This window comes from Tiliqua scincoides, chromosome 4 (assembly GCF_035046505.1).
Source record: "Tiliqua scincoides isolate rTilSci1 chromosome 4, rTilSci1.hap2, whole genome shotgun sequence".
In the NCBI taxonomy this organism is placed as follows: Eukaryota; Metazoa; Chordata; class Lepidosauria; order Squamata; family Scincidae; genus Tiliqua; species Tiliqua scincoides.
In genome coordinates, this window is record NC_089824.1 from 10,355,448 (window position 1) to 10,383,428 (window position 27,981).

At 45.5% G+C, this 27,981-nt stretch overlaps 2 protein-coding genes and 1 pseudogene across 2 annotated transcripts in view; 2 read left to right on the plus strand and 1 right to left on the minus strand.

The window, feature by feature from the left end:
- TG (thyroglobulin) overlaps nt 1-27,981 on the minus strand; it is a 165,601-nt gene that overhangs the window by 48,531 nt on the left and 89,089 nt on the right. The window lies entirely within an intron of this gene.
- Nucleotides 434-26,869, plus strand: SLA (Src like adaptor). Its single transcript, XM_066623124.1, has 8 exons — nt 434-525; nt 6,976-7,073; nt 12,784-12,883; nt 17,201-17,287; nt 18,225-18,328; nt 20,234-20,365; nt 23,014-23,146; nt 24,398-26,869. The coding sequence occupies exons 2-8, from the start codon at nt 7,013-7,015 to the stop codon at nt 24,606-24,608; spliced, it is 828 nt and encodes a 275-aa protein (XP_066479221.1). The 5' UTR covers nt 434-525; nt 6,976-7,012; the 3' UTR covers nt 24,609-26,869.
- On the plus strand, nt 11,624-11,740 carry LOC136649907 (5S ribosomal RNA; annotated as a pseudogene).

The following is a 27,981-nucleotide window of genomic DNA, read 5'->3' on the forward strand; positions in this document are numbered from 1 at the left end:
CTAAATACTTGGCCCCGCTGGCTCTATGGATTGTTTGTGTCCCAGCACCACAACACTGTGTCATATCGAGTTCTTTGGAGGAAAGGCACAAGACAATTGCACAACGGTGATACAAAGTGATATCTGTAGGCCATTCATCATGCACCAGGGAGCTGTTTGCAAAGACGGCCCTGGGCACTGCCTATCTTGCAGCAGATCTGTCCTTAGCACAACCATTAAAAACCCAACATTAAAACAACCCATATGGAAAAAAGTGCCACCAAGACGACCCCCCAGCCCAGCTAATCACTCACTGGCAACAGGAACTTCATCTTATGCAAGCGCATTGAGCCCTTCCTTATTTCTCACAGAGGAAGTATGTGGCTTATTTAGCAAGTACTGTGCTACATGATAGGGTGAACTTCCCAAAAGCCTCATTCAGCCAGCTGCCTCTCAACCTGCTTTCCCTTAACCCTGTCATGCAGCATGAAAGTCAGAACCTGCCAGTGAAAAAGAGGGGCAAGATGCTTGGAAACTGAAGTCAAGGTAAGCTTTGCTCTTTAGGCACCCAGACAGAGTGATGTTCTCACTGTCTGAGAGCGTTAGAGCTCTTGCTCAATCCAAGGAAGTTAGAAAGGTGCCGTGCTTGGCAAATAGACTTCAGGGCTCAGTCTTTGAGCAGGTCTACCCAAAGGTGCTTCTCAGTGGTGCAAGAGGGATGGATGTGATGGGGTCAGCCAGGTTCAGACACCCTGTGCACATCTAAAATGGAAGTAGGAGTGGGGAGTACTTTTTATGGCAAAAGAGGTGGACAGGTGAGGGGAAGTAGACTCCTCACCACTCCATCACCTCAAGCACCTTTCTCACAAGTTGGATCACTTTGGGCATCGGAGTTGGGCCAGAAGAAAATTGGCCTGCAGCAATCTATTGCAGGAGCATAAGGTGGGGTATAGGCAGAGTTCAGTTCCCCTCACCTCTGCACCCCTTTTATTGTAAATAGCAGACTTCCCCTATTGCTCCTATTTTGGTGAAAGGCTATAGCTCAGAGGAAAAGCACATGAGCTGCACATAGAAGGGTTCAATCCCTGGCTGCATACCCAGGTAGGACTGGAGAAGAAGACCTCTGCCTGAAATGTGAAAGCATTTCTGCCAGTCAGTGTAGACAACACAGAGCTAGACCAAGGGTCTGACTTGAGTGAAGACAGCTTCATTTGCACTGTCCACTCATGGTACAGGGGCCCTGCAACTGGAGATGGACAATAGGTTGGGCTTTGTAAGAGTGCATCCCTTTTCTCACACGCACATTTCTTTTGCTCTGCTGTTGTCTCTATCAAACAGATGTTTGGAACACAACTCCCCTATCCAAACTCATAAGACCGGCTTATCAAAAGTAAAGGGCGGGTGTACACACTACAAGCAACATCAGACCACGTTAACACTCTGCAGAAAGCTACTATCTGGTCTAACGCAGGAAGCCTAGCTACATAGAAGGGAATAGAAAGCAAGGGCTTTAAAATCATGAATTTTAAATTTTAGACAATCATTTATTAAAATGTAATTTGAAAGATGTTTGTGTGTGAGAGAAACAAACTCTCTTATGCACAGGGAGAAAATCAAACACATTAACTTTCTTCGCTGAACCAGAATAAGAAAGGCTTTGGTGAAGGTTGAACAAATGAACACCTGCATTTCACAAAATACTCTGCATGTTCTGACAGGGCCACGGAAACAATGAAAGGCAATTTCTCTCCAGTGTCTTCATTTAAAAAAAAAAAAAGTTTCTCTCAGATTTTTCTTCCTTTCTTATTTTCTTGCCTTTTTTTCCTTTGCAATAATATTTGAAGACTTCTGCCCAGAATCGTTTTTTTTTAAAACATGCAGAAAGGAAAAAGAAAACTGGATACTAATTACAAGGCTGGTTTGATCCAAGACATGGTCCCATGTTACTTTCAATGTGCAGCTTGAGCATTCAGTGCCTGCTTTAAAAATAAAAATATCATGTGGGGATCCCAATCCAGATTGGGAACCCAGGTGCCAGGGAAAGGAACTTTACTCTTTCCTCTGCCATAGTCCAGCTTTAGATTGCTGCCTGTGTGCGCTATTTGCTCCAGGAGGAAGCAAAACCAGCTCAGAAGATTCTCAAAATTCACTTTGAAAGTGAAATGAAGTTAGGCCCTTAATGTCTACATTGCAGTGATTTGAGACCTATGCTCCAGGAACCCTTGAAACATCTCTGAGAGTGCTGGGTAGGAACTCTGAGAGGAATTTTATCCAGGGGTAAAAAGTTTATTTTGGATCCCCTCCCTTCTCCATTGCATCATAATTTCATATGATAATTGGATCATAATTCCTATGAATTACGATATATAAAACTATGGAGGCATGCACAAAACGTAAATGCTAGTCTTCACAAAACATATTAAAACATTTTCTGAGATCCCAGGAAATTTCCGGCTTTCCTCCTTCGGCTCCCGGGCTGCTTTTTAACCCCAAGCCCAGGTACTATGTCCTCCTTGAAACCCCCCCCCCCCATGGGCCTTGGTGAGATTAGAAAATCTACGATTTTAGGAAATTTTTGAGCCCCCTGACTTCCTTTTTGATCCTGCGTCAAGTACAATTTAGCCCCTGCACTCCCTTCTCAAGGGCCCAGGTGCTGGGGAGGGTTTCTAGGCTGCAGACAACTGCACTGGCAGCTCAAGAAATACTATTGCCCTCTAAACCCATGTATCTGCACCCACTTTGCTTTGATGTGCAGTTAGACTATTCTTGTTACGCAGCAGATTTCCTAAAGCCTGATGTCTATTTTTGTATTATGGAGAATAACATACACAACCATTTGGCCTTCCACATCGGAAGCCCCTGGAACTTTGTGTTTGCCAGACGCTTTATCTGGTAGCCAATAAAAGTAGACATGTGAAAAGAGCATATGAGCTCAACAGATAACACTTTACTGGATCAGCATGTCTGCCAACCCAATGACAAGAGTTTTATTAATTTATTAATTATGCCTATTTATATACTACTTATATACAATAAGTAGTTCACAAAGCAGTTCCCATGACAAAATAAATCAATAAATGGTTGCCTGTCCCCAAAAGCTGACCAAAAAAAATGCAAAGGAGACACCAGCAGCAGCCACTAGAAAAGGTGCCAACCTGGGGTGAAGAGTGAAAGTTGTTTCCCCTGCACTAAATATAAGAGGTCACCACTTTGGGATTTTTCTACCTATCTTTTCTATCACATCTGCATCCCACCCCTTCTCTGGGCATCCCTCCCACTGCAAAAACCAACCAGCGAAAAAGGTAACCCCTTTTCTTTTTGGAAGTGGGGTGCTCTCCTATTTCAAGACACAGAATGACAAGGAAGAAGAAATATGGGGGCAAAGGGAGGCAAAAGGAGACAGCTGTGAAGGTGGCCAGTGGACGCAGGGCAGGGCTGGCATTAGGGCAATTACCAATTGGGCCAAATTGGGCCCCATGCCTGGAGTGGCCCTGCACTTGGGCAGTGAGCGGAGAGCCCTCAGATGCAGCTAGCACCTTGCTCAGTAGCTGATGCTCTGGCATGAAATCTTCCATGCCGAGGTGTCACAAGCAGAGCATGGCAGGCAGAGCATTGCCATTAAACAGCCTTCCCTCTCGTCCACACTTGGTTCCGATTGGCTTGAAATTGCCCCCCTGAAGTGATGCTACTGCCACTCAACCTGGTGAGTGGGGAGCCCTGCTGGTCCCCCACAACAAAAATGTTTTGTATTGAGACCCATAACGCCTAAGGCCAGTCCTGACATGGGGCACTGCTTGCGCCCATCCACCATTTGAAACAGCTGCTTCATGGGCTGGCCTGCTCTGCCAAAGGGGTGCAGTGGTTAGGACATCAGTCTAGGAGTAGGGAGACTCGGGTTCAAATCCTCCCGTGCCACAAAGCTCACTGCCTAACCTTGGGCCAACTACTGCCTAACTACTTTGGCCTGGCTCACTCACAGGGCTGTTGCAAGAACAAAACAAAGGCTGTATCACGACTCTGTGAAGTTGCCTTGCATGGAATTAGGCAACTGTCTACATACACTGATTGGCAGTGGGTCTCCGGAGTTTCAGGTGGAAACTTTTTCAGCTGCACCTGGAGAGTTGCACATGCAGAGGCGTTTGGGCCTCTTCAGCCTAGAAAAGAGACGCCTGAGAGGGGACATGATTGAGTCATACAAAATTATGCAGGGGATGGACAGAGTGCATAGGGAGATGCTCTTTACACTCTCACATAACACCAGAACCAGGGGACATCTACTAAAATTGAGTGTTGGGAGAGTTAGAACAGACAAGAGAAAATATTTCTTTACTCAGCGTGTGGTTGGTCTGTGGAACTCCTTGCCACAGGATGTGGTGACGGCATCTGGCCTGGACGCCTTTAAAAGGGGATTGGACAAGTTTCTGGAGGAAAAATCCATTACCGGGTACAAGCCATGATGTGTATGCGCAACCTCCTGATTTTAGAAATGGGCTATGTCAGAATGCCAGATGCAAGGGAGGGCACCAGGATGAGGTCTTTTGTTATCTGGTGTGCTCCCTGGGGCATTTGGTGGGCCGCTGTGAGATACAGGAAGCTGGACTAGATGGGCCTATGGCCTGATCCAGTGGGGCTGTTCTTATGTTCTTAGAGTGCGGGCTCCCCTCAGCAATAACTACATCACCAGCACACAGCTTATATTCCTTCCTATGCTCCTTGGAGGAAGGCTGGGGTAGAAATCTAATAATAATTAATTAATAGAAATAAATAACATAGGCCAACAATACACATTTTGCTGTCTCAGGGCCCAATCCTATCCAATTTTCCAGTGCCAGTGCAGCTGTGCCAATGGGTCATGCACTTCATCTTGTGGTGGGGTAGCAGTCACAGATGCTCCCTTAAGGTATGGGAACATTTGTTCCTTTAACTTGGGGCTGCATTGCAGCTGCACGGTGCTGGAAAATTGGATAGGATTGGGCCCTTAAACATTAGACCTATTCCTAGGAATATTTGGGGTGTTGATTCCAAACATGGCCTCGGTTTTGTTCGATCATGTCTTTTCGTATATTTTTATTCATTTATTTAAGACATTTATATCTTGTCTTTCCAGAAGCCCAAGGTGGTTAACAGACCCCAATGTGTAAATAAAATACAGTATAAAATTTAAAAATAAAATAAAAATATTTAAAAGCATTTAAAATCTAGTACATAATTTAAAAACCAGCAAGGCAAATGATAAAACAGTTCTAAAAACCCAAAAGGTGGTAAAAATAAAAAGCAATACACAACAAGTTACAGCACAGTCGTATGCCATAGCCTCATTAGTGAATACGGAGGAGAAACAGCATAGCCTTGGTATTGATGGCCTACACCAGGGTCTCCAAACTCCAGCCCATGGGCTTGATCCATTACAAGCAATGATTGTATCCAGGTGCACCATGGTGGTGCTGGAGTCTTACCATTCTGGCATAAAACAACCCATTTTTGAACCATGACTTCGGACAGCTTTGTGTCGGGCCGCCACTTCTGCTAGGAAATTGGGGCGCAGAGCCTCCTGGGTTGATTGGCAACAAAAATGGCTACCCAGCGCAACACTCTGCAAAGTCAGAGCGCAAAAATGGGTCGCTTTGCACCAGAACGGTAAGAGCCACCACACTGAGCCCAGACAAAATCATCAGGTGCGTTGCTGGCCTACAGCATGGCTTCCTCACGAGAAAGCTGCTCGAACCATTCACTAACAAGGCTATGCCATATCTCCGAAACTGGAAGCGATAAGGCAAACTAATGCCATTTTTTGAATCAGCACCTCAAATTCATATAAAACCACCATAAACTTTGAGCATTAAAAAATAGTTCTTAAGACCCTTGATTTTGCAGGCCTGTGGAAGGGATTGTCCTGTTTTCCCATTGCAATAACACTGTGAGCAGGGGCAGCTCTGCAGTTGGAGCCTGGTAGGGTACATGCCAGGGTCTCACACCCATGAGACAGGGTGGGTCCACTGCTACTGCCACTGCTGGACTCCCCAAAAGGTTGAGCTGACACTGGCTGTGAGGTGGATTTGATACAGCAAGAACAGATTTGCTCTTGTAGAACTACAGAGCATACCTATGACAGGTATGCTCAAATGTTTGACTCAAATGTTTGACATTACAGGAAAAAATGTATGTTTTTCTATGTTAACACTGGAACCAAGCTTGGGAAGTCATACAACTGTAGCCTTCATTTTCACCTGACCGTCTGAAGTCAGTGAAAGATGACTGGACCAGACCTGAGGCAGTCATGATACTTTGAAGATAAGCTGATAGGTAGGAATAGCGGTGTAGCTACAAGGTGCTGCAGTGTGCCATGTAAGTACCCCCTCCCACTCACTGTTGCCGTCAATGCCCACAATGGCTCCGATGGTGTGGAAGGGGCTGCTGACATGTTGTTGCGCCTGCAGTACTTACCTCGCGACCCCTCCTGTAGCTACACTGCAGGTAGGAAGCACTGAGTTCCTTTGCACAGCCAGAAAGGAAAGGAGAGAAAGCGCAGGGGGAAAAGCAAACCAGGGCAAAGAGGCTGATTCAGGGACAAAGAGGTTAGCATGTATCTCTCTTTGGGGAGAGGTTTCTGTCCCTTGTTGTGCTCAGTGTCCAGAACTGCTCTTAAGGGGCCACTCTGCATGTGTGTGGGTGTGTCTATTTTTTTCATGGTTCGATTGCAACTTCCTATTATGCTAAGTCAGGGGTAGTGGAAAATGTTGCTGCCTACAGCGATTCTTAGCACCGTCTCGGGCTGTGGTTTGCTTGCGACCGCTGCAACAACCTGAGAGAAGCTGTGTGCATTTTAACAAGGGCATGCAGCCCTCAGACGCACGGCAAAAAATCGAAGTTCAAAAACCCGAGACAAGGTAGATCTTTCTCCCTCCTCCAATGAGCTCTTGTATGTGGGACAGCTTGACATCTCGGCATGGCAGGTGCTAACCCGAGGTTTTGTATCTGCCTTTCCTGCTGCTTTAGTTCTGAAGTTAGTGCTTTGAAGAAAGGAGAGAGAAGAATGGGGAACACTATGAAAGCAACCAGACCCGCACCTGCAGTACACACACCCTGGCAATCTGGTAAGTGCACTTAAACATCAGTTTGGAAGTGGGGTGGGAGGGTGAAGAGCACAGTGCAAATACATGAATTGTTTACATTCATTCTACATGAGCAGAAATGATAGGATTTGCAATCCCAAAATAAGGTTATTATTATTTTTTTTGTGCCACTCATCTACATGGCATTTTTCAAAGAATGAAAGGTCCTTGTGCTGAGAGACTTATAGCTAGACGATTTTATAGCTAGGCTATAGCGATTTTCAACCGATGTGCCGTGGCACGTTGGTGTGCTCTGAGAGGTCTACAGAGGTGTTGTAGGAGTTTGGAGCACAGTGCTTGAACATCACTGAAGGGGAAAAAAAAACTCTTCTGGGTCCTACAGAGAGCTAGTGGAGGAAGAGGGACAGACAGTTGGTTGGTTGGTTGGTTGGTTGGCAACCTTCAGTCTCGAAAGACCATGGTATAAGCCTACAGCAGCTGGTATTCCCAGGCGGTCTCCCATCCAAGTACTAACCAGGCCTGACCCTGCTTAGCTTCCGAGATCATGGTATAAGCCTACAGCAGCTGGTATTCCCAGGCGGTCTCCCATCCAAGTACTAACCAGGCCTGACCCTGCTTAGCTTCCGAGATCATGGTATAAGCCTACAGCAGCTAGTATTCCTAGGCAGTCTCCCATCCAAGTACTAACCAGGCCTGACCCTGCTTAGCTTCCGAGATCAGGCATGTGCAGGGTAACAGTATTACTAAAGGTATTCGCCCTAGAAAGAGTTGCAGAAGCTGGAAGAGTCTCCCAGAAGTTGGAAGTGACATCACAAGAGCCAAAGAGGTCAATGTTTCATGAGAAGAAAAGCATTGACAGTATCTGATCTAGACATTATTGACAAGGGAGAAACAGAGGAAGAGGAGGAAGGAAACAGAGGCAGGTTAAACAGGGAAGACTCTGCAATTATTTCAGCTACAGGTACCATGGGTTCACTGCATTCAAGTATGGGGGACTAAAGTATGGTGCAAAAGTCTTTGTGGGAAAGGGAAATTTTCAGAAGAGACCAGAAAGAAGTAAAACAGGGACACTGCACAGATATTCCAGGAGGTTGTTCCAAGCAGAAGAGCTTCTGGAGGCAAGGGAATCACATCTTCCTTTGCCTCCAAAGGGGGTGCAGGGGGCACATGGCCTTCTGCGGATCCACATACACAGAGCCCCCCATACATATATCTCTATACACCAAACAGGCCTGTGCAACAAGAGAAGTTTTTGCTGCTGATGTCGGCAACAGACTCCCTCTCCCTTGCCCTCTCCTCTCCCTGACAAAAGCAAGAAGAGTAAAGGGCTACTACCTGCTATTCTTATCCCCCAACCAATGCTTCCTGCCTTCTTTCCCTGATGCAATCTCCCTACTCTTGTCTTTCCTGTGGCCGAACCAATTTGAGCCAACTGTTGCATTGACAATCTGGATAGCCCACAACCATCCTTATTTACCAGGGACACTTTCGCTTGTATCCAGGTATCTGGCCCTGATTTTATCTTGATGAGTTTTGTGGCTGCTTGTGAAGCATCTTTGGACAAGTATGTTCAAGCATGCACTAGAGCAGCCATTCTTCACACTCCCAGGCCTCAACTAGTTGGCTTTCTGAATGGGGGGGGGGGATCCTGCATGCTCTTACCATGTGTGTATCTGTTGCCCACTCTATCATTTTGCATACTTCAGCTGATGAGGTTTGAACTTTTAAATATATGATAACATGTTACAGAACAATTACGGGTGTTTTTCCAAAATATACCTTGAACCAAAAGAACAAAGATTCCCTTCAGATCTTATGGGCAGACCTGGGCTGTGGTTAAATGGTTCCTTTCTCAATTGTCTAAATACATAATGCCAGGGCTGTTTCCCTTCCAACCCGCCCACAAATAACCACCTATCCAGGTAGCACATGTTAATGAATATGTTTGATTTCCAGCTATTCCATATTGCGGCCACATTCATTTTGGCATTAAGGATGGGAGTAGGCTCTTTTCACACACAAAGCTGCCTTATACTGAGACACAACATTGGTTTTTCTCATTCAGCATTATCTACACTGACTGACAATAGCTCTCTGGGGTTTCCAATAGGGATCTTTCCCAGCCCTATTTGAAAATGCAAGAGATTGAACTTGGGACCTGCTCCATGCAGAGCACACGTGTCGAGCTATAGCTCTTCCCCTCAAACTATAAGCTTTTCACTATGAACCACCTGGCTCCACCTTTTTTCGATGGAACAGCTCTCCATATCTCCCATAGTTCTGACCACCTAACTTATGTTGATTTTTAAACTTAAGTCAGTCTGATACTATGCACCATGTCTAGTTCTACAGGACTCTGATCTGAAGCATTTGAGTAGCATTTCCTTGACTCCAAGTACCAGTGTTCTGTTGAGCCAAAACTAACTGGGATGTGGGGCTGACATTCAGTGGAAGATCACACAATTTATATGTACCAAGTCCCAGGTTCAACCCCTGGCATCTTCAGGTAGATCTGGAAAAGACCCCTGTCTGAAATGCTGAAGAGCCATGGTCTGTCAAGTGTTGACAAATAGTGAGCTAGATGGACCAAGCATCCATTATGACGCACAATAGAAGGCAGTTTCTTATGTTCCCAACAGCATTAAAATAAAGCAACAGATTCAGTTTCCAAAGAACTGTGGTGCTTGCCATCAGACAATGTTATTTTGGGGCCTGCATGGTCTAATGAGGAAGTAACAGGAGAATCCATTATACTCAGTCATATGATTTCAGCTAAAATCCATATCAAGGATGGAAGTTGAAATGCTCAAAAAAAGGGTCTAGCAGTCTAGGGTAATTTGCCAACTCTAGAGGAGAGTGGGCAAGCAGAGATGCTGTAGTGACTGGCTCTCTTAGTCCAGTCCATATGGAACCCCAACAGATACGTTCTAAATACAGTAGGCATGGACATCGGATTCACAACATCCTTTCCATACATTGGCAGATTGTTTTCGTTTGAACCAAACCTGACTCCATGTAAACTGTGTTCATATATGCCTGCTGCAAATTCTTACAAAGTGGGCCAAGGAAATTCTTCCTGTCCAACCTGCCAGGCCCTTGAGCTCCAATTTCCCATTTGTCAAGGATCAAATCTGGGGGAAACTGCATGGAAAACATGTGCCCTCCCACTAAGCTAATAGATCACTACAACATACAGACCTGTCTTATACAGTTCCAAATTTGTTCCTCTAGTTCCTACTCTATCACTTTGAGAATTTTTATTTTGACGAAAAGTGGTATATAAACAATAATTAACAATGCCAGTGATTTTCCAAGGACTCAGTCAGAAGTCTTTCCTATCACCTGATCCTTTTATCTGGAGATGCTGGGATTGAACCTTGGACCTTCTGCATGCCAAGCATGTGCCCTGTGCTGAGTGAATAAACATTTCTTTGGAGATGCCCACAACCTAACTCTAAAGCTTCTGCAGGCAAAGTCCTCAGCATAAGCCCAGGGCCCAGATGTGGCCCATGGAAGCTCTTTATCTGGCCCCCATGATAATTGGGCTCTGCCCTTGCTGCCCTTTCAGCAGCGCCACATCTGTTGAGGCTCTGGGAGAGAGAGATGGAAGGAGGTCTCAGAAGGCAAGGAATGCTGTGGGAGAAGGGACAGACCGAGATGGGTGAGGGAGAAGCTGCCAAGGTGCTAAGACAGCCCAGTTGTCATGTGGGCTGCCTTTTCAGCAGCACTGCTTCTACTGAGGGATCATTTCACAGACCCCCTCTCTGCTGCTAGGCTGCAAAGTGATGCTTCGGCAGAAGTAGCGCTGTTGAAAGGGCACTCACCCCCCCCCCCCGGCGTGATATTTGGGCTCTCTCATATCTTGAAAATATGATCAAGATTTGCACATTTTCTGTTCTGCCATTTGCAGCTAATGAGTTTCTATGTGAGAACAAAGGTCTTCTTCCTGGCCATCATCTGCTTATGACACTACTTCCTGCTTAATGACATCACTTCTGGCCCTCCACAGGCTTCCTGAATGATATTCAGTCTGCTATGTGAAATGAGTTTGACACCCTTGTCCAAAGCTGTGCTGTCTCCCTTTGGTTTCACTTGATATCCCCCCCCCCCCAAAAAAAAAAAACTATTTATGCATGAACAGATAAGACATTTAAATGTATTTTTCTTCTTTATGTCTAAAAGTGTCCCTACTTTCATGCTCAGAGCAGTTGTAATTCTGATACACTTGAACTAGTCAAGCCAGGAGGCACCCATCCTAACAGCTAATCATAAACTAACTGAACAGGAAGGTGACCTTGATTTTTCTGACTTCCTGTGGTTTTATATTTCCGCCTCATGCTATATTTAAGTCTAAAGCTATTTTTGTCCTATTGGGAAGATAAAGATAGACTGTTTATGCGATATAAAGAAATCATCAGGTTATTTTTTGATATAGTTTAGAAGGCTAGACAAGAAAGTGTCTACTCTCCAGTCCCTTTTTTTCACGGGCAGAAGCACAGAAGCCGTGACCTTCCCATCCCCACAGCTGGCTTCTTCTTCAAAACTGGCTGGCTGGGAGCTCTTAGGATTCTCCTTGCAACTGTTACCCTGCAGATGCCTGATCTCGTCTGATCTTGGAAGCTAAGCAGGGTCGGGCCTGGTTAGTACTTGGATGGGAGACCGCCTGGGAATACCGGGTGCTGTAGGCTTATACCATAGTCTTTCGAGACTGAAGGTTGCTAACCAACCTTGCCATGCTTTCTTTTAAGTAGGAGCACCAATGGAGAAGGGAGTAAACCAGGCCCCATCTTCCTCTTGCTCCCTCTCCTTGGAGCAGCCAGCATATGGGCCAGCAGGTAGGGGTGCAGGGCCACTCCTGCCAGTTTACCACCTCCCCCAGCTTGCTGCTTCATGGGTGGAGTAGTCATGAGGCTAGGGCAAAGCTCCAACTGGAATGTGTTACAGGCACCTGAGCTTAATTTGCATTGGACCCCAGACCTTGAAACCTGATCCCACATGTGTTGGCAACCTTCAGTCTCGAAAGACTCTGGTATCGCGCTCTGAAAGGTGGTTCTGGAACAGCGTCTAGTGTGGCTGAAAAGGCCAATTCGGGAGTGACAATCCCTTCCACACTGGGAGCAAGTGCAGTCAGTCCCTGGTCTGTCTCCCTGGCTATGGGCCTTCCTTCTTTGCCTCTTTGCCTCAGACTGTTGGCCAAGTGTCTCTTCAAACTGGGAAAGGCCATGCTGCACAGCCTGGCTCCAAGCGGGCCGCTCAGAGGCCAGGGTTGATCCCACAAAGGGGTCGGTAACTATACAAGTTCATTTAAAGGATCGCATACAGCTCCCTAGCAGGGTTCTTAAAGCAGGCCTGCAGCCAAGTTTCTCCTTGTCTGAGAGAGAGAATGTAGAAGGTGGTGTGCTTAAGTGGACTGCACAGTTAATTCACCGTGCCCAAACAGAACACAGTCCTGGCATCTTGACTTTGGTTATAATGCCAGGGCTCAACCTCAGAACATATGAAATAAGAGTAAATGTAAAGTGTCTCTGAGCAAGTGCAGAAGCTCAAGGATTAGAAGAATGGCTTCCAGACGAACTTCAGGCCTGGCATCTTTTTTACTAGAAATTAACATACAATTTGCCCCATGTGTTCTTAAACACATCATAGTGTGATGCATAGGGCTACAGCAAGATTTCACTGAACTTCTAGATCAGCCTGCAGTCTACATTTTAAACCTTTCATTCATTCTTAGGTCTCAGGAGTGACTTTCTTGCTGTCCTTTACGACTACCCCGCTCCAGACATAAGCCAGCCGATATTTCAAGTTGGGGAGAAACTACGTGTGATATCAGAGTGAGTGTGTTCCTACTTTTTAAACATAAAATGTTTAAGAGCCACTTGTGTTAAGTTGTGGAGTGACTCTAAATTCCTGTTCTCTTGCATCTGGCTTCCACTATGATTTTATTCTTGGGTGTTGATTTTCCTTCTGGATGAGCTGATCTACAAAAAGCAGCTACCCTTTCGCTTTCTAGCTGACATCCACATTCTTCCCCTTATGGATGTTTAATGGGGCTGTTTTATACATGCAAGCTGGCCATGTGTTTTCTTCATGCACTTCTCCTCTCCATGAACAAGATCACATGGAGAACTGTCAACGTGACCTGGGCTGTGCAGAGAGAGTGTCAAATAACGCTTTCCATGACCACAGCAGCACGTTTTGCAACTGTGGGCTCTTCTTGTGTACAGATCAATTCATTCTGAGGCTTCTCTGTACAAGATTGGGGGGGGGGGGAGAGAGAGAGAAACAGTCTGGCTTGACATGTGAACTGCCTGAGAAGTTTTGCAGGACCCTAAATAATTAGCCTGTCCAGTTCCATCTAGAAATGAAAACCAGCTCACAGAATCAGAGACTTTGAGCAACCCAAAAGGCTCACAACTATCTAAGTAATCCACCAGGCTGCAATATCTACAGCAGTGTTATTTACACTTTCTGGCTTTGGGGAACTTTTGTACATAAATTTGTCTGCCGCAGAGCCCTTCTATGTCCCCGATGACTCTGGGAAGTGCTAAAAGGCACACACTGGGTTTAGTCCTGTCTTGGGGTACTAAATCTGGGTCTGGGCTTCAAATTGCAGTCGCTTCAGATTGCAAGTGGGGACCCACATAACTATTTATGTGCAGAAACAGTTAGTTACCATAATGTGCACAGCCTGCCTTTTAGCACACTGCACTGGTATTTGGAAATGTGGGTAATAGATTGACAATGAATTTGTTTCTACCATATCAACATTCTGTCTCACACACACACATATAACCAGCTCCTTCTTGATTTCTCAAACCAGTTTAGAAGGGGCTATGGCATAGTAAATAAATACAGTGTACAATAGAGAGAGTAGAGCTTCCAAAAATACAGAAGGGAGGAGGGGATTTGGGGCAATTATACGAGTAATGGAGTGAGTGAACAGAGAGAGGTCTTTCTTCCACTCTCACAACACTAGAAGTAGGAGTACAACTGATTGGTGGGAGATTTAGAATTGGCTAATGGAAGAATTCATTTACACCACTCATGATCTATGGAACTCATAACCACAAGATGTGATGGCATATATCTTAGATCGTTTTAGAATGGGATTAGACGCATTTATGATCTTCTCACCAAAGAACCTCCGATAAGCTTCTATGGAACAAAAGGGTTCTCTGGAATAGTCTAAAAGCCACTACTCTACACTTAAGTCACAGTACATAGGTTTAGCACTGAAAATGAAATTAGAAGCAACTTTTAGGATTCTTCCCTAAGAATTTTCAAGACTTTCTACAAGACAAGTGACATTTCTCAGGGGCCTATGCACATCCCTAATACATTCCATCAAAGGCCAGGACACTGAAGAAGATGCATGGATTAAAACACTGACAGGAACAGAAGTACAAAAAAAAACAAACCTGAAAGGGGTAATAAACATGAAAATTAGGAGACCGTAATTCCTTTTATTAAAAAAATATTTTGCCTCCTCCTGCTACTGTTGTTAGTGGGTGAAAGAGAACAGAGCAAGAGAAAGTGGCGGTCCCACCTGTCACTTGTAAACCTGTCACGAGCCCATGCATGGCACCTATGGCACTTATGGGTAGGTCTTAGTACCAACATTTGTGGGCTTTTGTTCTAGAAGGGTCTAAATGATGTGCTGTATAGGCGTAGAACCCACACACGTTCCTGTTCAGAGGCCACAAAGAAGTAGCCAACAGGACAGCAGATAGTTCCCAGATCAATCGAGGCCAAGGATGAGCCCAAATCTCTCAGATGCTCTAACCAACCTGCTCTGGATGGAAATTTCTTTTTCCTAATGCCATATACAGCAATTAGCAAGAGCGGTTTCCAACAAATTCCCCTCCCCTCCTTCCCCGCATGTGAAAATGAGGGGGTGAAGTCACTTTTCCAATACGTAGGCATGTAAGAAAAAGCCCAAACTCTTAAAACAAAAAAAAGAATTGGTAAGGAAAGATAGCTACTGCACTGAATGATTCATATTGCAAGGTACTTTGCACAGTTCCAATATTTTGAAGAGGGTTTCTTATAATACATAGAGGTGTTTTAAGTCAGACAGCAAAATACGGTTCTGTTCCTATATTTATCTGTTGTGTACCAGTCACGCATTGGAGCCCTCCATTGCCAATTATGAAAGTTAGCACTGAGTGGAACTTTCCTCTTCCTGTTATGATTCGGCTGTGAAACATTAAAAGCACTTACAGCCCCTGCTAACAGCCATAACTCTCTTAAATGTAGGTCAAGCTATAGCATGAATATCACCTTTAGTGAGCTTAGAATAGGATATTCCCCAGGAGCTCAGGTCTTCCTGCTGAATTTAGTGATTTGAGGAAGACAACTACAAATTTTCTGTGGAAAATTTTCCTTTCTAAAAATTTGCTTCCTCAATTAAACTGAAAACATTATTAGGGCTGAGTTGGAATGTTCTTCGACCCCACAACCAAGTTGTCATTGCATTTAAAGTTGGCAAAACTGGGAGGGCAAATTTTGCCTACCACTACCTGACAGGAAGAAAAATCCCCTCAGAGGTTGGCTGGACTTATAGTCAGTTTCAGCATATGCGTTATGCCACAGTCACAAGCACATACCCCCAATATGAAAGACATGTGGTAGAAACCACAGGCCTGTTAGAAACTCCATCTATTAGCTGTATGCATCTATTCGCTATATATAGCTAAAGCTGATATGGGCTATCCAATCAGTTCCCCATTTTTCCCCCCTAAGCCAGTGGTTCTCACACATTTAGCACAAGGACCCACTTTTAAAACGAGAATCTGTCAGGACCCACCGGAAGTGATGTCAATACCGGACGTGACATCATCAAGCAGGAAAATTCTTAACAATCCTAGGTTGGAGTCCTACCCGCAAGTACCCAGGAGTATGTCCCATTTACTGTCATTGTTTAAAAAAATATACATAGTAGCCTGTTAAAAGTATAGGTCTGTCACACATAGGTCTGTTACCATTTCCATGGTAGCATCAAGCCTAATATACTAAAAATGAAATAATGAAATGAATGGGGACGCACCTGAAATTGGCTCGCGACCCACCTAGTGGGTCCCAACCCACCGTCTGAGAAACACTGCCCTAAGCTGATAGCTTTTTGGATTTTCCACCAGTTGAGCCACCATCAAAGTTCATTCTTTCTTCCACCTTATCATATTGACATATCATCAGGGATGTGCCGGAGCCCCAGCCCCGAGACTTGAGTTGAGCCCCGAGTATCCGCCCCTTGACTCAAGTCGCCCTTGAGCCATAACGGGCTGCCATCGCAACTCTTCCAGAGCCATTTTTCAAGTCATTTTGACTCGAGGCCAAGTGTCTTTGAAAAGCACGTCAAGCCCCAGAAGTGGCAAAAAAAAAAAAAAAAAAAAAGCAAGCACACACACTAAACAGAGTCGCAAGCACACACAAAAGTGAATCTTGACTCAAGTCTAGTCAAGTCTTTCTTTTTAGGTTAAAACCCCTGAGTCCCAAATCAGTGCCCACGTTTTTGACACGTGTGACTCGAGTCTGTACAGGTAGCAAAAAACACATGTTTTCGCAACTTGAGTCCAAGTCATCCGAATCTCGGCCCATCAAATTAGTGGGTCGTATCTGAGTCTGGGCTCTGCATATCATATTAGATAATACTATCCTGAAACGTCTGACATCCAAAATAACGGCCGTGCAGTTACGACTGCAGAAGCCCAAGATCAGCTGAACAAGCTAAGATACAATCATCATAAAAAAAAAAAACCATCTGAGCTCTCATAAAAGCACCCTCCTTTTGAGAACAGAAACCAGGTGGGCTTTCCAAGCTCATGAAACAACCGCTCCTTGTGATTCACTGGGACAACAGCCAGATGAATAGCCAACATACCATGGGGGGGGGGAGACATTACCTCATCTGGAAACAGGAAGTCTCATTAACTTTACTGTTCAGAGGATTTTTTAAGAAAAAAAAATTAGGTGGAAAGAGGAAGTTCAGTAATTTCACCTTTATCCTTCGTACATACATATGCTAAGTTTTGCAACCCAAACAGTTTTATTTTAGACCATTTTCTGCCTTGGCTGGTTCACTTCAGTGAAGTCGGGTAACGGATTTTCTCACGGGTGTTTTATGGCTTTTTCTCTTTTTGCTTTCACAGCGAAGGTGGCTGGTGGAGAGCACGATCTCTCGCTACAGGACAAGAAAACTATATCCCAGAAAAATGCGTAGCAAAAGTTTTCCATGGGTGAGGAAATTCCCAATATTATATTTTTGTTGGCAACCTTCAGTCTCAAAAGACTATGGTATCACGCTCTGAATGGTGGTTCTGGAACAGCGTCTAGTGTGGCTGAAAAGGCCGATTCGGGAGTGACAATCCCTTCCACACTGGGAGCAAGTGCAGTCTGTCCCTGGTCTGTCTCCCTGGCTATGGGCCTTCCTTCTTTGCCTCTTTGCCTCAGACTGTTGGTCAAGTGTCTCTTCAAACTGGGAAAGGCCATGCTGCACAGCCTGCCTCCAAGCGAGCCGCTCAGAGGCCAGGGTTTCCCACCTGTTGAGGTCCACTCCTAAGGCCTTCAGATCCCTCTTGCAGATGTCCTTGTATCGCAGCTGTGGTCTACCTGTAGGGCGCTTTCCCTGCACGAGTTCTCCATAGAGGAGATCCTTTGGGATCCGGCCCTCATCCATTCTCACGATATGACTGAGCCAACGCAGGCGTCTCTGTTTCAGCAGTGCATACATGCTAGGGATTCCAGCTCGTTCTAGGACTGTGTTGTTTGGAACTTTGTCCTGCCAGGTGATGCCGAGGATGCATCAGAGGCAGCGCATGTGGAATATTATATACCACTGAGCTAATCCAAAAGGCACCACTATTAGTTGGCTTTGGTGCGAGATCTCTGGACACACATGGTGTCTCTTAGCCCTATACTCACATTCGCTCAAAGCACATATAGCCAAAGCATGGAGGGGGACTGCAATACGCCACCGCCATTTTTATGAACTGCTGTCTAGTCATTCATAATAGCTAATTTTCCAGCTATTCAGGGAATCTAGAAACAGAAAACATTTCCACGAACATGTTAAATGGGATTTTCCTTGCTAATTCTGCACTTCAGAGGGCAAAATGGGTTTCTGTTTTCCCCTGAATAATTCTGATCTCTCCCCCCCCCCATTGTATCCCACAGTTGGTTATTTGAAGGTCTGGGAAGAGAAAAAGCTGAAGAACTTCTGCAGCTGCCCAACACCAAGATTGGCTCTTTCATGATTAGAAAGAGCGAGACGACGAAAGGTGAGAAAAAGAGACGTCTCTGCTTTGACTTTTCCCGTTCTGTCCTAGACGTTTCATTTCAGGAGGCATTTAAATATTCTCAGCAGATGGTTCTCTGTAGCTTATATAAAACTTCCCATTCTCTCCAACAGATGATTGTTTCATGCACGCAGTTCCAAATGCGGTATTGTCCTCATACAAGGACTATACCGCCCAGGAGTGGCGTGACACAGAACACCACCTGATGCAGTCTCAAGTCTGTCGCCTTTGCTCTACAGAAAAAACCAAAATCCTTACCATCTCCTTGTGCACTTCCATAAAAATGGAAGTGCGGGACTTCTAGTTTCATTTACAGGGAGAGCATGTTCACACAGTGGTAGGCTCAGTATAAAAGGCACCCTAAATCTGCCACTCACACACTTTACAATTTGGTGTGTCCTAAACCATGGATGGGCTGACAGTGACACTCCCTTATTTTTACAAGAGACATTTCTCTGAAATTGTCCCTATGGAAAAAAAAAATTGTGTATTATGTCAGGGAGACTAGTTTTCAAGCCTAGACTAGTCTAGTTTCATCTAGTTTTGGAGCCTGATCTCAGAGAAAATTGTATGACTTCCATGTGGAGATAAGTCAGGCATGTGCCTTGCCAAAAGAATCGTATACATGGACAGGACCATGTCAAAAATGCACTGGGCAATCAGCAGGTATTTGCAACAGCTGCCTACAAACATTTTGCTGCCCCCCCCCCACACACACACAAAATCACCAAATAGTCCTTTACTGATTCTGCACCTCTCCATTTCAGCAAAGCCACAACTGTGTTTCAAACAATGTACCACCTCTTCCCCATTTCTAGTCCTCCATGAGTTATTGAGTCTTCAGATCAGTGGCATAGGCAGTGGGGGTGCAAAACACTAAGACTTGCTGAGACCTCACCACAGTGTGCAAGGGGCCACTCCCACTTGCAGCCATTCCAGGTGGTGGGAGTAAAATGGAGGCACACATCTCCGTTTTGCTCCCACCACCTGGAACGGTTTCGAAGGGGCGGGGCATGCTGTGGTAAGGTTCCCAACACGTTTGCACCCTCCGGTGAGGCTCTCAACAAGACTTAGTGCTTTGTATCCTTGTCTGGATGTTAAGCAGCCTAGGACGGTTTAAGCCTAGGATATGTTAACAGTCACTACATCATCACAGCGGACCTCCTGTAATGTTAGATCTCTCTACCCAGGAACTCTTAGCATCTTTAGCAAACTACAATTCCCAGACTTCATTGGTGGATATTGATACAACAGCTGTAGTGGTCTAAAACTGAGCGTCCAATCCTAACTAAGCATTACACCAGCATAAGTGCCACCATGATAGCCTGCACACTGAGGCCACCAGCACACATGGCTGGCCACGCTGTTGACACCGCTGCATCAATGGGAGGAGAGCTTTAGTGAGGTTTGGGCTGCAAGATAAGTCTGTAGCAGCAATATTCCCTTAAACATATCAACAGTCCTAGGCTGCTTAACATCCAGACAAGGCATAGCCATTTCTACTATATAACTGCATGCAGATATAATTTATATCAGTGTTTCTCAACTAGTGGTATGGGTACTACCTGTGGTACTTAAGGTGATGTCTGGTGGTACTCATGGGAACCCTGGACAACGAGACCAGAAACAAGACACAACAACAAACATAGGAAGCTCCAAAGCATGCTTTTCCATGCTCGAAAAAGCCCCTCCCCCCATTCACACTGAGTTTCTTACTGGTGTCGGTTGCGTCACATTTGGCCTTCCAACCCAGAAGGAACTAGCAATGATGTCATCGCCAGTTCCTTCCTGTGGTACTTCGAACAGGTGGACCATTCAAAGTGGTGCAGCAGAGGGCAAATGTTGAGAAACACTGATTTATATCATTTGACCTTCCTGTTTTTCCAGGCTTATATTCCTTGTCAGTCCGGCATGTACAGGTGAAACATTACAGAATTTTCCGCCTGCCGAACAATTGGTACTACATCTCTCCTCGGCAAACGTTCCAGTGCCTTGAAGACCTCGTAAATCACTACTCTGGTAAGCGATAGCCAAAACGCACTATTTCCATGATTTCAGAAATATGCAATTGAGAACATCTTTCTGCTTTAATTTACACCAATAGTCACGCTTTTGAATGGGGAATAAGATGGATTATTGCAGGTGACAGTGCGCATGAAATGCTCAACTATTCTTGTGCCATGTTTTGCAATTCAATTTGGAAGATAAATGCCCTGAACATGTGCACATGAAACTGCCTTCTACTGGGCTGTTTGTTAGCTCAGTAGTGTCTACACTGACTGACAACAATCTCTAGGGTTTCAGACAGGTTCCTTTCCCAGCAGGCTTGGCTGGCCTCTGCCGTGCTGTACTCATGAATATTTGCAAGCATTATATCTGTGCTCTGATATAAGCCATGGTCTCAGTTAGGACACCATAAGTGTGGTGTGTGCGTGTGTGTGTGCCTGCCTGCAAACCCTTGTGATCGGAAGCCAAGATAAGTTTAAGTGGTAAAATGACGTCTGCCTTTCAGAATGATGACAAGGAAAGAGGGAGGCAGGTCAGAAGGAGCCTTTCGCAAAACATCTGCAGAGGAAATACAACGCAGCCCTTTGTCAATTAATGCCAATATCCTGAGCATTTTAAATGGTGTGAAGCCACAACATTTGCCTAAAAGCCAAGCCATTTCTCAGAACTCGGTGCTAGCTGAGAAAAGGCAGGAAGGAAAACGGGGCACACCAGTGCCTGCATTTAGAGCATCTGAGGATAAAAACGTCAACAGCCCCACAAAAACAGAACAATAATTATCTTGCCATCACTCGTTGCACAAATGTCTGCTTCTTGCAAATTTGCAACAGAGAATGTGAAAGGCACATTACGTTCAGCAACACAGCTAGCTTACCCGTTTTCTCGGCTTTTTCTACGCAAACAAAAATTACCAAATAAGCTGCTGTTTATCACAAACAAAGCTGAATCAAAATAAAACATGGGATGGTACAATGCTTTTCAAAACCAGGGCTTGGGTGGTATTCTAACTGCTGATGCGCTGACAAAATAATGAAGCATGTCAATGTAAGGCAGAGGCTTTGGCTCCCTGCACCCATATACACAGCTCCATTCTGTGCATGGATAGGGAAGACAGGAGAATGAAGAAACCTTCAGCCCAATCCTAACTAACATCCTATGGTGGGGGGTGGTAAACAGTCATGGAGGTCTTTTCATGGTAAGGGAATGCAAGTTCCTTTACCTTGGGGCAGGACTCCACTAACTGAATGTGTCTCCTTGGATCTCTGCCAGAAACTTTCAAGAACAAGGGACACGGGATGGGGATAGAAACCTGGTGCATGCTGATGCAGCAGGATCCATTACCTCCTTCCCCTGTTCTGGTTCCTGCTCCTCCCTCCTTGTCCAGACACTCCCCTGTTCCTCCTTCTCCCCACCCCATTCCTTCCACCTCCCACCGCACAAACTAGCTTGTGCATACTAGCACATACTACCTTCGCTACAGCAGGTAGCCAGTAGCAGCGGTAGGCCCCCAACACTGCTGCTGTTTCTGGTGGGGGTTCCAAAGTGGCTGTCGGCAGCAAGCACAGCACGCCACCAGATGGACATTTATGACAGTGGAACCTCTGTTCCGTGGTGATAATTCTTAGTTAGGGCTGGGCTGCTCAGCTGCAATCCTATACACACTTACCTGGGAGTAAGAATCCAATCCTAACCTCCCCCACTCTGATGCAGCCTTGCCGAAAAGGGGAATTATTCCCCCTTACCTCTCCATAAGCCTCCCACTCCAAAATGGTTCTCCTCAGAACTACACCCGCTCTTTAGTTCACACAAGTCTGAAGAGAAGAAAAGGGCAAGGAGGTTTCAAAAAGAGGGGATAGGATATGGCATGTGACATTGCCACCAGATCCATCCCCTCCCACTGCCTCCTTCTTCCCCCTCCTTGCCCCATTTTGCCCTCCCCCACCCCATTGTCACCTTCTTTTATCATCCCCCGCTCCTGTTCTACCGTCCCCCAACCCGTCCCACCTCCTCTGCCACTTTATCTTTGTGGGCGGGACCTGACAGAGCCACTGCTGCACACAGCAAGGCAGTGGCCTTCCTGCTGGCACATTGGCAGTGCACTGTCAGTGTGTGGAACTCCTTGCCACAGGATGTGGTAACGGCATCTGGCCTGGACGCCTTTAAAAGGGGATTGGACAAGTTTCTGGAGGAAAAATGCATTACGGGGTACAAGCCATGATGTGTATGCGCAACCTCCTGATTTTAGAAATGGGCTATGTCAGAATGCCAGATGCAAGGGAGGGCGCCAGGATGAGGTCTCTTGTTATCTGGTGTGCTCCCTGGGGCATTTGGTGGGCCGCTGTGAGATACAGGAAGCTGGACTAGATGGGCCTATGGCCTGATCCAGGGGGCTGTTCTTATGTTCTTATGTTCTTATGTCTTTTGTGACTGTCTAAAGGTAGTTGACATTGGTGTAAGGATTGGGCTGTAAGTGTCGTTGAATGCAATAGAATTTACTTCTGAGTAGTCCTGCACAGAATTGTGCTGCTAGTTTCTTTCCACCCTGTCTAGTTTGGCTCTAAGTACACCTTCACCGACGCTTAGAAGTAGTAACAGGGGAAGAGCAACAGCAGCAGATAACTTTGCCTTGCCGCTCATTTTGTGCTCACTTCTTCATTCAGAAGTAGCTGACGGTCTCTGTTGTGTACTCACGACTCCCTGCCTCACCCAACACACTAGCAACAACGAAGTAAAGAACCAAGAGTCACCTGTGGTCATGCGAAACAAAAACTTCACATGGAAGGATAAGCAAAGGTACTATTTGCTTGTAGCAAACCTCACTAATGAAAGGTTATTTCAGTCCAGAAGAAAGAGACCTGGGAGTCTTTTGCCCTAGAATCCCAGTTCTGCAACTGGTATAAATTACGCATTTACCTCTGCTTTGCTAATGTTTGGCTGGTTAGGTTGTGTGGATCACATTAATTATTGTTATTATTAAGAATATTCTATTCTAAATATTGCATTAACACCGTATCTAGAGATGATATTTTGGGAATTGGGAATGCTGGTTCAGTACCTCTGAGATCCACGAGGCCCAAGAGCTGTGCCAAACCCTATGTTGATTCTCTTGGTCCAAAAGCCACAGGGGAATCTTAGCAAGGCCAGCCTCAATGATATAAGCCAAAAATGGCCTTGTTGCAAAGCTGAGCCAAACCTTCTCACTTGAAAACTTTCAGCACACATTTTTGTGGTTTCCCCTTTATTCTGTTGCCTGCAAATGGGGTGGAGATTTTGGCTTATTGTAATAAACTAAATGACATTAAATGAATTTATTAAACAAGCAAGGCAGGTAGTTTGTGGAACTCTTTGCCACAAAACTCTTTTGCCACAAAATTAGTTTGTGGAACTCTTTGCCACAGGAAGTAGTGATGGCATCTTGCCCGGATGCCTTTAAAAGGGGATTAAACAAATTTCTGGAGGAGAAGTTAATTACAGGTTACAAGTCATATGGGGTATGTGGAAGCTCTTGGTTTTAGAGGCAGGCTGCTTCTTATTGCCAGATGCAGGGGAGGACACCAGGCCGCAGGTTGTGTCTGTTGTCTTGTGTGCTCCCTAAAGCATTTGGTGGGCCACTGTGAGATACAGGAAGCTGGACTAGATGGGCCTATGGCCTGATCCAGTGGGGCTGTTCTTATGTTCTTAACTACAATTCCCAGGAAGCCTTGCAGGTCTCTTGTTATCTGGTGTGCTCCCTGGGGCATTTGGTGGGCCGCTGTGAGATACAGGAAGCTGGACTAGATGGGCCTCTGGCCTGATCCAGTGGGGCTGTTCTTATGTTCTTAACTACAATTCCCAGGAAGCCTTGCAGGTCTCTTGTTATCTGGTGTGCTCCCTGGGGCATTTGGTGGGCCACTGTGAGATACAGGAAGCTGGACTAGATGGGCCTTTGGTCTGATCCAGCGGGGCTCTTCTTATGTTCTTAGGTAGCTGCCCTGTGGACGTGTCCTATTTTGAATCAATAAAGAAAACACTAACCAACCTTTATTTGTTTATTTTTTAAACAAGATCGAAGGAGAGTAATGACGACATTGTAGACGCGCTTGGGATGGAGGACACTGAACTCAGCTATGGGTTACGAGACAGCATCGCTTCTTATCTCGCCTTAACTACAGGAGCAGACGCTTCTTATGCAGGCAGCAAGAAAAAGAAATCCCGGTCTCTCATATACCGAAGCAAGTACAAATCGCAAACACCCTTAATTTATCACGAGGACTGAACCAGAGAAAAAGGAGGACAGCCAAGAAGGGACTGAGATGCTCCGTGGTCAGCCATACTCACGAAAGTACCACGACCACCACTTACTAGAGAGGCTCCACCAGCAGGAAGAAAACCTGGTATCTAGCATTGAACAAAAACTAGTTGCTAAGACAAGACTTTTAAAAAGACAACCTCTGTTTACAGCAACATCAAAAAATGCGTCCTGCCCAAGCCATTCAATTTCTAACAGCCACATTTCTGTGGACTGTTATTCAAATGAAAGCTTAATATCCTTCCCTCCACTCCACATTTCACAAGGTATCGTAAGCACACAATACTTTTGTTAAAAAATGTATTCTTTTTACACCACACCCACCTGCCCAACGTTCTCATTTACATTCATTTCTGCAAGACCCATTTATTAATTTTCAGCTCCATTTGGGACCTGCAAGGACTAGGAAATTGCCGTCCTGAACCTTCTCTCTTCTCAGCCTCCTATTTCCCTCAAAGGATCCCCACTTTTGGAACTCATTCATCCATTAACAAGAAAGGCACCTGTCCTTCCTACATAGTTGCACCTCTGGAATGAAGCTCAAAAATCTTTGCTCGCCCCTCTCAGGGCTCAGGTCAGTGGTGCACAAGCCACAATTCCTGCAGGTACAGCCCACCACTGGGAAAATTATGGGACTTTGCCATCATAGCTGATTCTGGGTAGCATGAATAATAAGACTGGAAGATCACCAGGTCTTCCTTAAGAAAGATACGATCCTTTGCAAAGCTTACCATTTGCTCTACCTACAGAGGCAATGCAGACACCTGGGACAGTCAGAGTTCACCACATTATATTTGTGGAGTACGCAGCTATTTGCCATCAGCTGCCTGGAATGGTGCCAACAGCAGGTGGAAGAGACTGCTTACACGGCAGCTCACTTACCATGCTGCTGCCCCCCTCCTGCCCCCTCCCCGGCTACACTTCTAAGTGCTACACTTTGAAGGACTTCTGACTGCCAGTGGGGGGATATTGGTTCTCAAGCTCCCTCACATAAAACTTCCCTTATATGTATTAAGAACAGCCCCACTGGATCAGGCCATAGGCCCATCTAGTCCAGCTTCCTGTATCTCACAGTGGCCCACCAAATGCCCCAGGGAGCACACCAGATAACAAGAGACCTGCAAGGCCTCCTGGGAATTGTAGTTAAGAACATAAGAACAGCCCCACTGGATCAGGCCATAGGCCCATCTAGTCCAGCTTCCTGTATCTCACAGCAGCCCACCAAATGCCCCAGGGAGCACACCAGATAACAAGAGACCTGCATCCTGGTGCCCTCCCTTGCATCTGGCATTCTGACATAGCCCATTTCTAAAATCAGGAGGTTGCACATGCACATCATGACTTGTAACCCGTAATGGATTTTTCCTCCAGTAACTTGTCTAATCCCCTTTTAAAGGAATCCAGGCCAGATGCTATCACCACATCCTGTGGCAAGGAGTTCCACAGACCAACCACACGCTGAGTAAAGAAATTTTTTCTTTTGTCTGTTCTAACTCTCCCAACTCTCCTTTTCTTATTGAAAAGAAACACAGAGAATGGATGCTTTTAGATTACCTGTGGCTGACCAGACATCATTATCAATCTCACAGAGGCTTCCGATATGTATATAAAATTATTTATACGTTGATGACCTTGTAAGATATCAATTGTATTACAGTGTATGAGCCTTTGGTGAAACTGTGTTCTGAAAAGTTGTATAAAAGTGTAAAAACTTAAATAATAAAACATTATAAAGCAAAGAGAAGCCAGCAGATAACGATTACCTCAGCAACAGCTGCTGTGAGAAACTTTGTGTCTGCTTGCATCTTCTCAAAGTACGTGCAGTATAAAGACAATTTGATGTTCCATATCACAGTACCCAAACTTAAGAGTGGTATCAACTGTTACCCTGCACATGCCCAATCTCATCTGATCTCAGAAGCTAAGCAGGGTCAGGCCTGGTTAGTACTTGGATGGGAGACCACCTGGGAATACCGGGTGCTGTAGGCTTATACCTTAGTCTTTCGAGGCTGAAGGTTGCCAACCAACCATTTTCCAAAAGACACTGTGGGCCCAATCCTATCCAACTTTCCAGCACCGGTGCAGCCGCAATGCAGCCCCTAGGTAACGGAACAAATGTTCCCATACCTTGAGGAGGCCTCTGTGACTGTCTCCCCACTGCAGGACGCAGCGCATGCGCCATTACCACAGTTGCATTGACACTGGAAAATTGGATAGGATTGGGCCCTGAGTCAACAAAGGTCTTGTTACCCAATCTAGTAAAACTGCCAAGTATTGCGATTGGTGGGAGATTAACAGGACATTTTTAAGAATAAATTGCAAAAGCAAAAAAAAAAGTGCATTGTTTGAAGCCTGCTTTTGTGCTTAGTTTTTTATACCTTCTAACACCCTGAAAGCAGAACTAGGACCAATTGATCCAAACTGTAAGAGAGGAGATTTCAATTAGACATCAGGAAAAAATTCCTGATAGTAAGGGCGGTTCGGCAGTGGAATAGATTGCCGAAAGAGGTGGTGGACTCTCCGTCACTAGAGATATTCAAAGGCTCGACAAGCACCTGTTGGAGGCGCTCTATGAGGATTTCCTGCCTTAGGCAGGGGCTTGGACTAGATGACCTATTAGGCTCCTTCCAATTCCATGATTCTATGATCACCCAGAGATGCAAGTAAGGAACCATCCACATGCAGCGTATAACATGAAGGGTGGCTGCCCTTCTGTCCACTCTGAACAGCCTCTGATTCTATCACATTCTGAATCAACACCACTGCAGCTTAAGTCCTAACTAACTTTCCAGCACTGGCACAGCTAGGCCAATGGAGCGTGTGCTGCATCCTGCAGTTGGGTGGCACTCACAGAGACTTCCTCAGAGTAAGGGAATGCTTGTTCCCTTGCCTCAGAGTTGCATTACCCTTATGTCGGTGCTAGAAAGTGGGTTAGGATTGCGTCCTGAGACCCTCAGCACTGAAATGTGAACAAAACACAGGTCATGGTTCAGGATGTGGACTCACCTCCCTGCATGACAATCTCTGCACATGAACTGGAGGTTGTCCATGACTTTGTGTACCTTGGCTCAACGATCTCCGACACTCTTTCTCTCGATACCGAGCTAAACAAACGCATGGGTAAAGCAGCTACCACGTTTTCCAGACTCACAAAGAGAGTCTGGTCCAACAAGAAGCTGACGGAACATACCAAGATCCAGGTCTACAGAGCTTGCGTCCTGAGTACACTTCTGTACTGCAGCGAGTCATGGACTCTTCACTCACAACAGGAGAGGAAACTGAATGCTTTCCACATGCGCTGCCTCCGACATATTCTCGGCATCACCTGGCAGGACAAAGT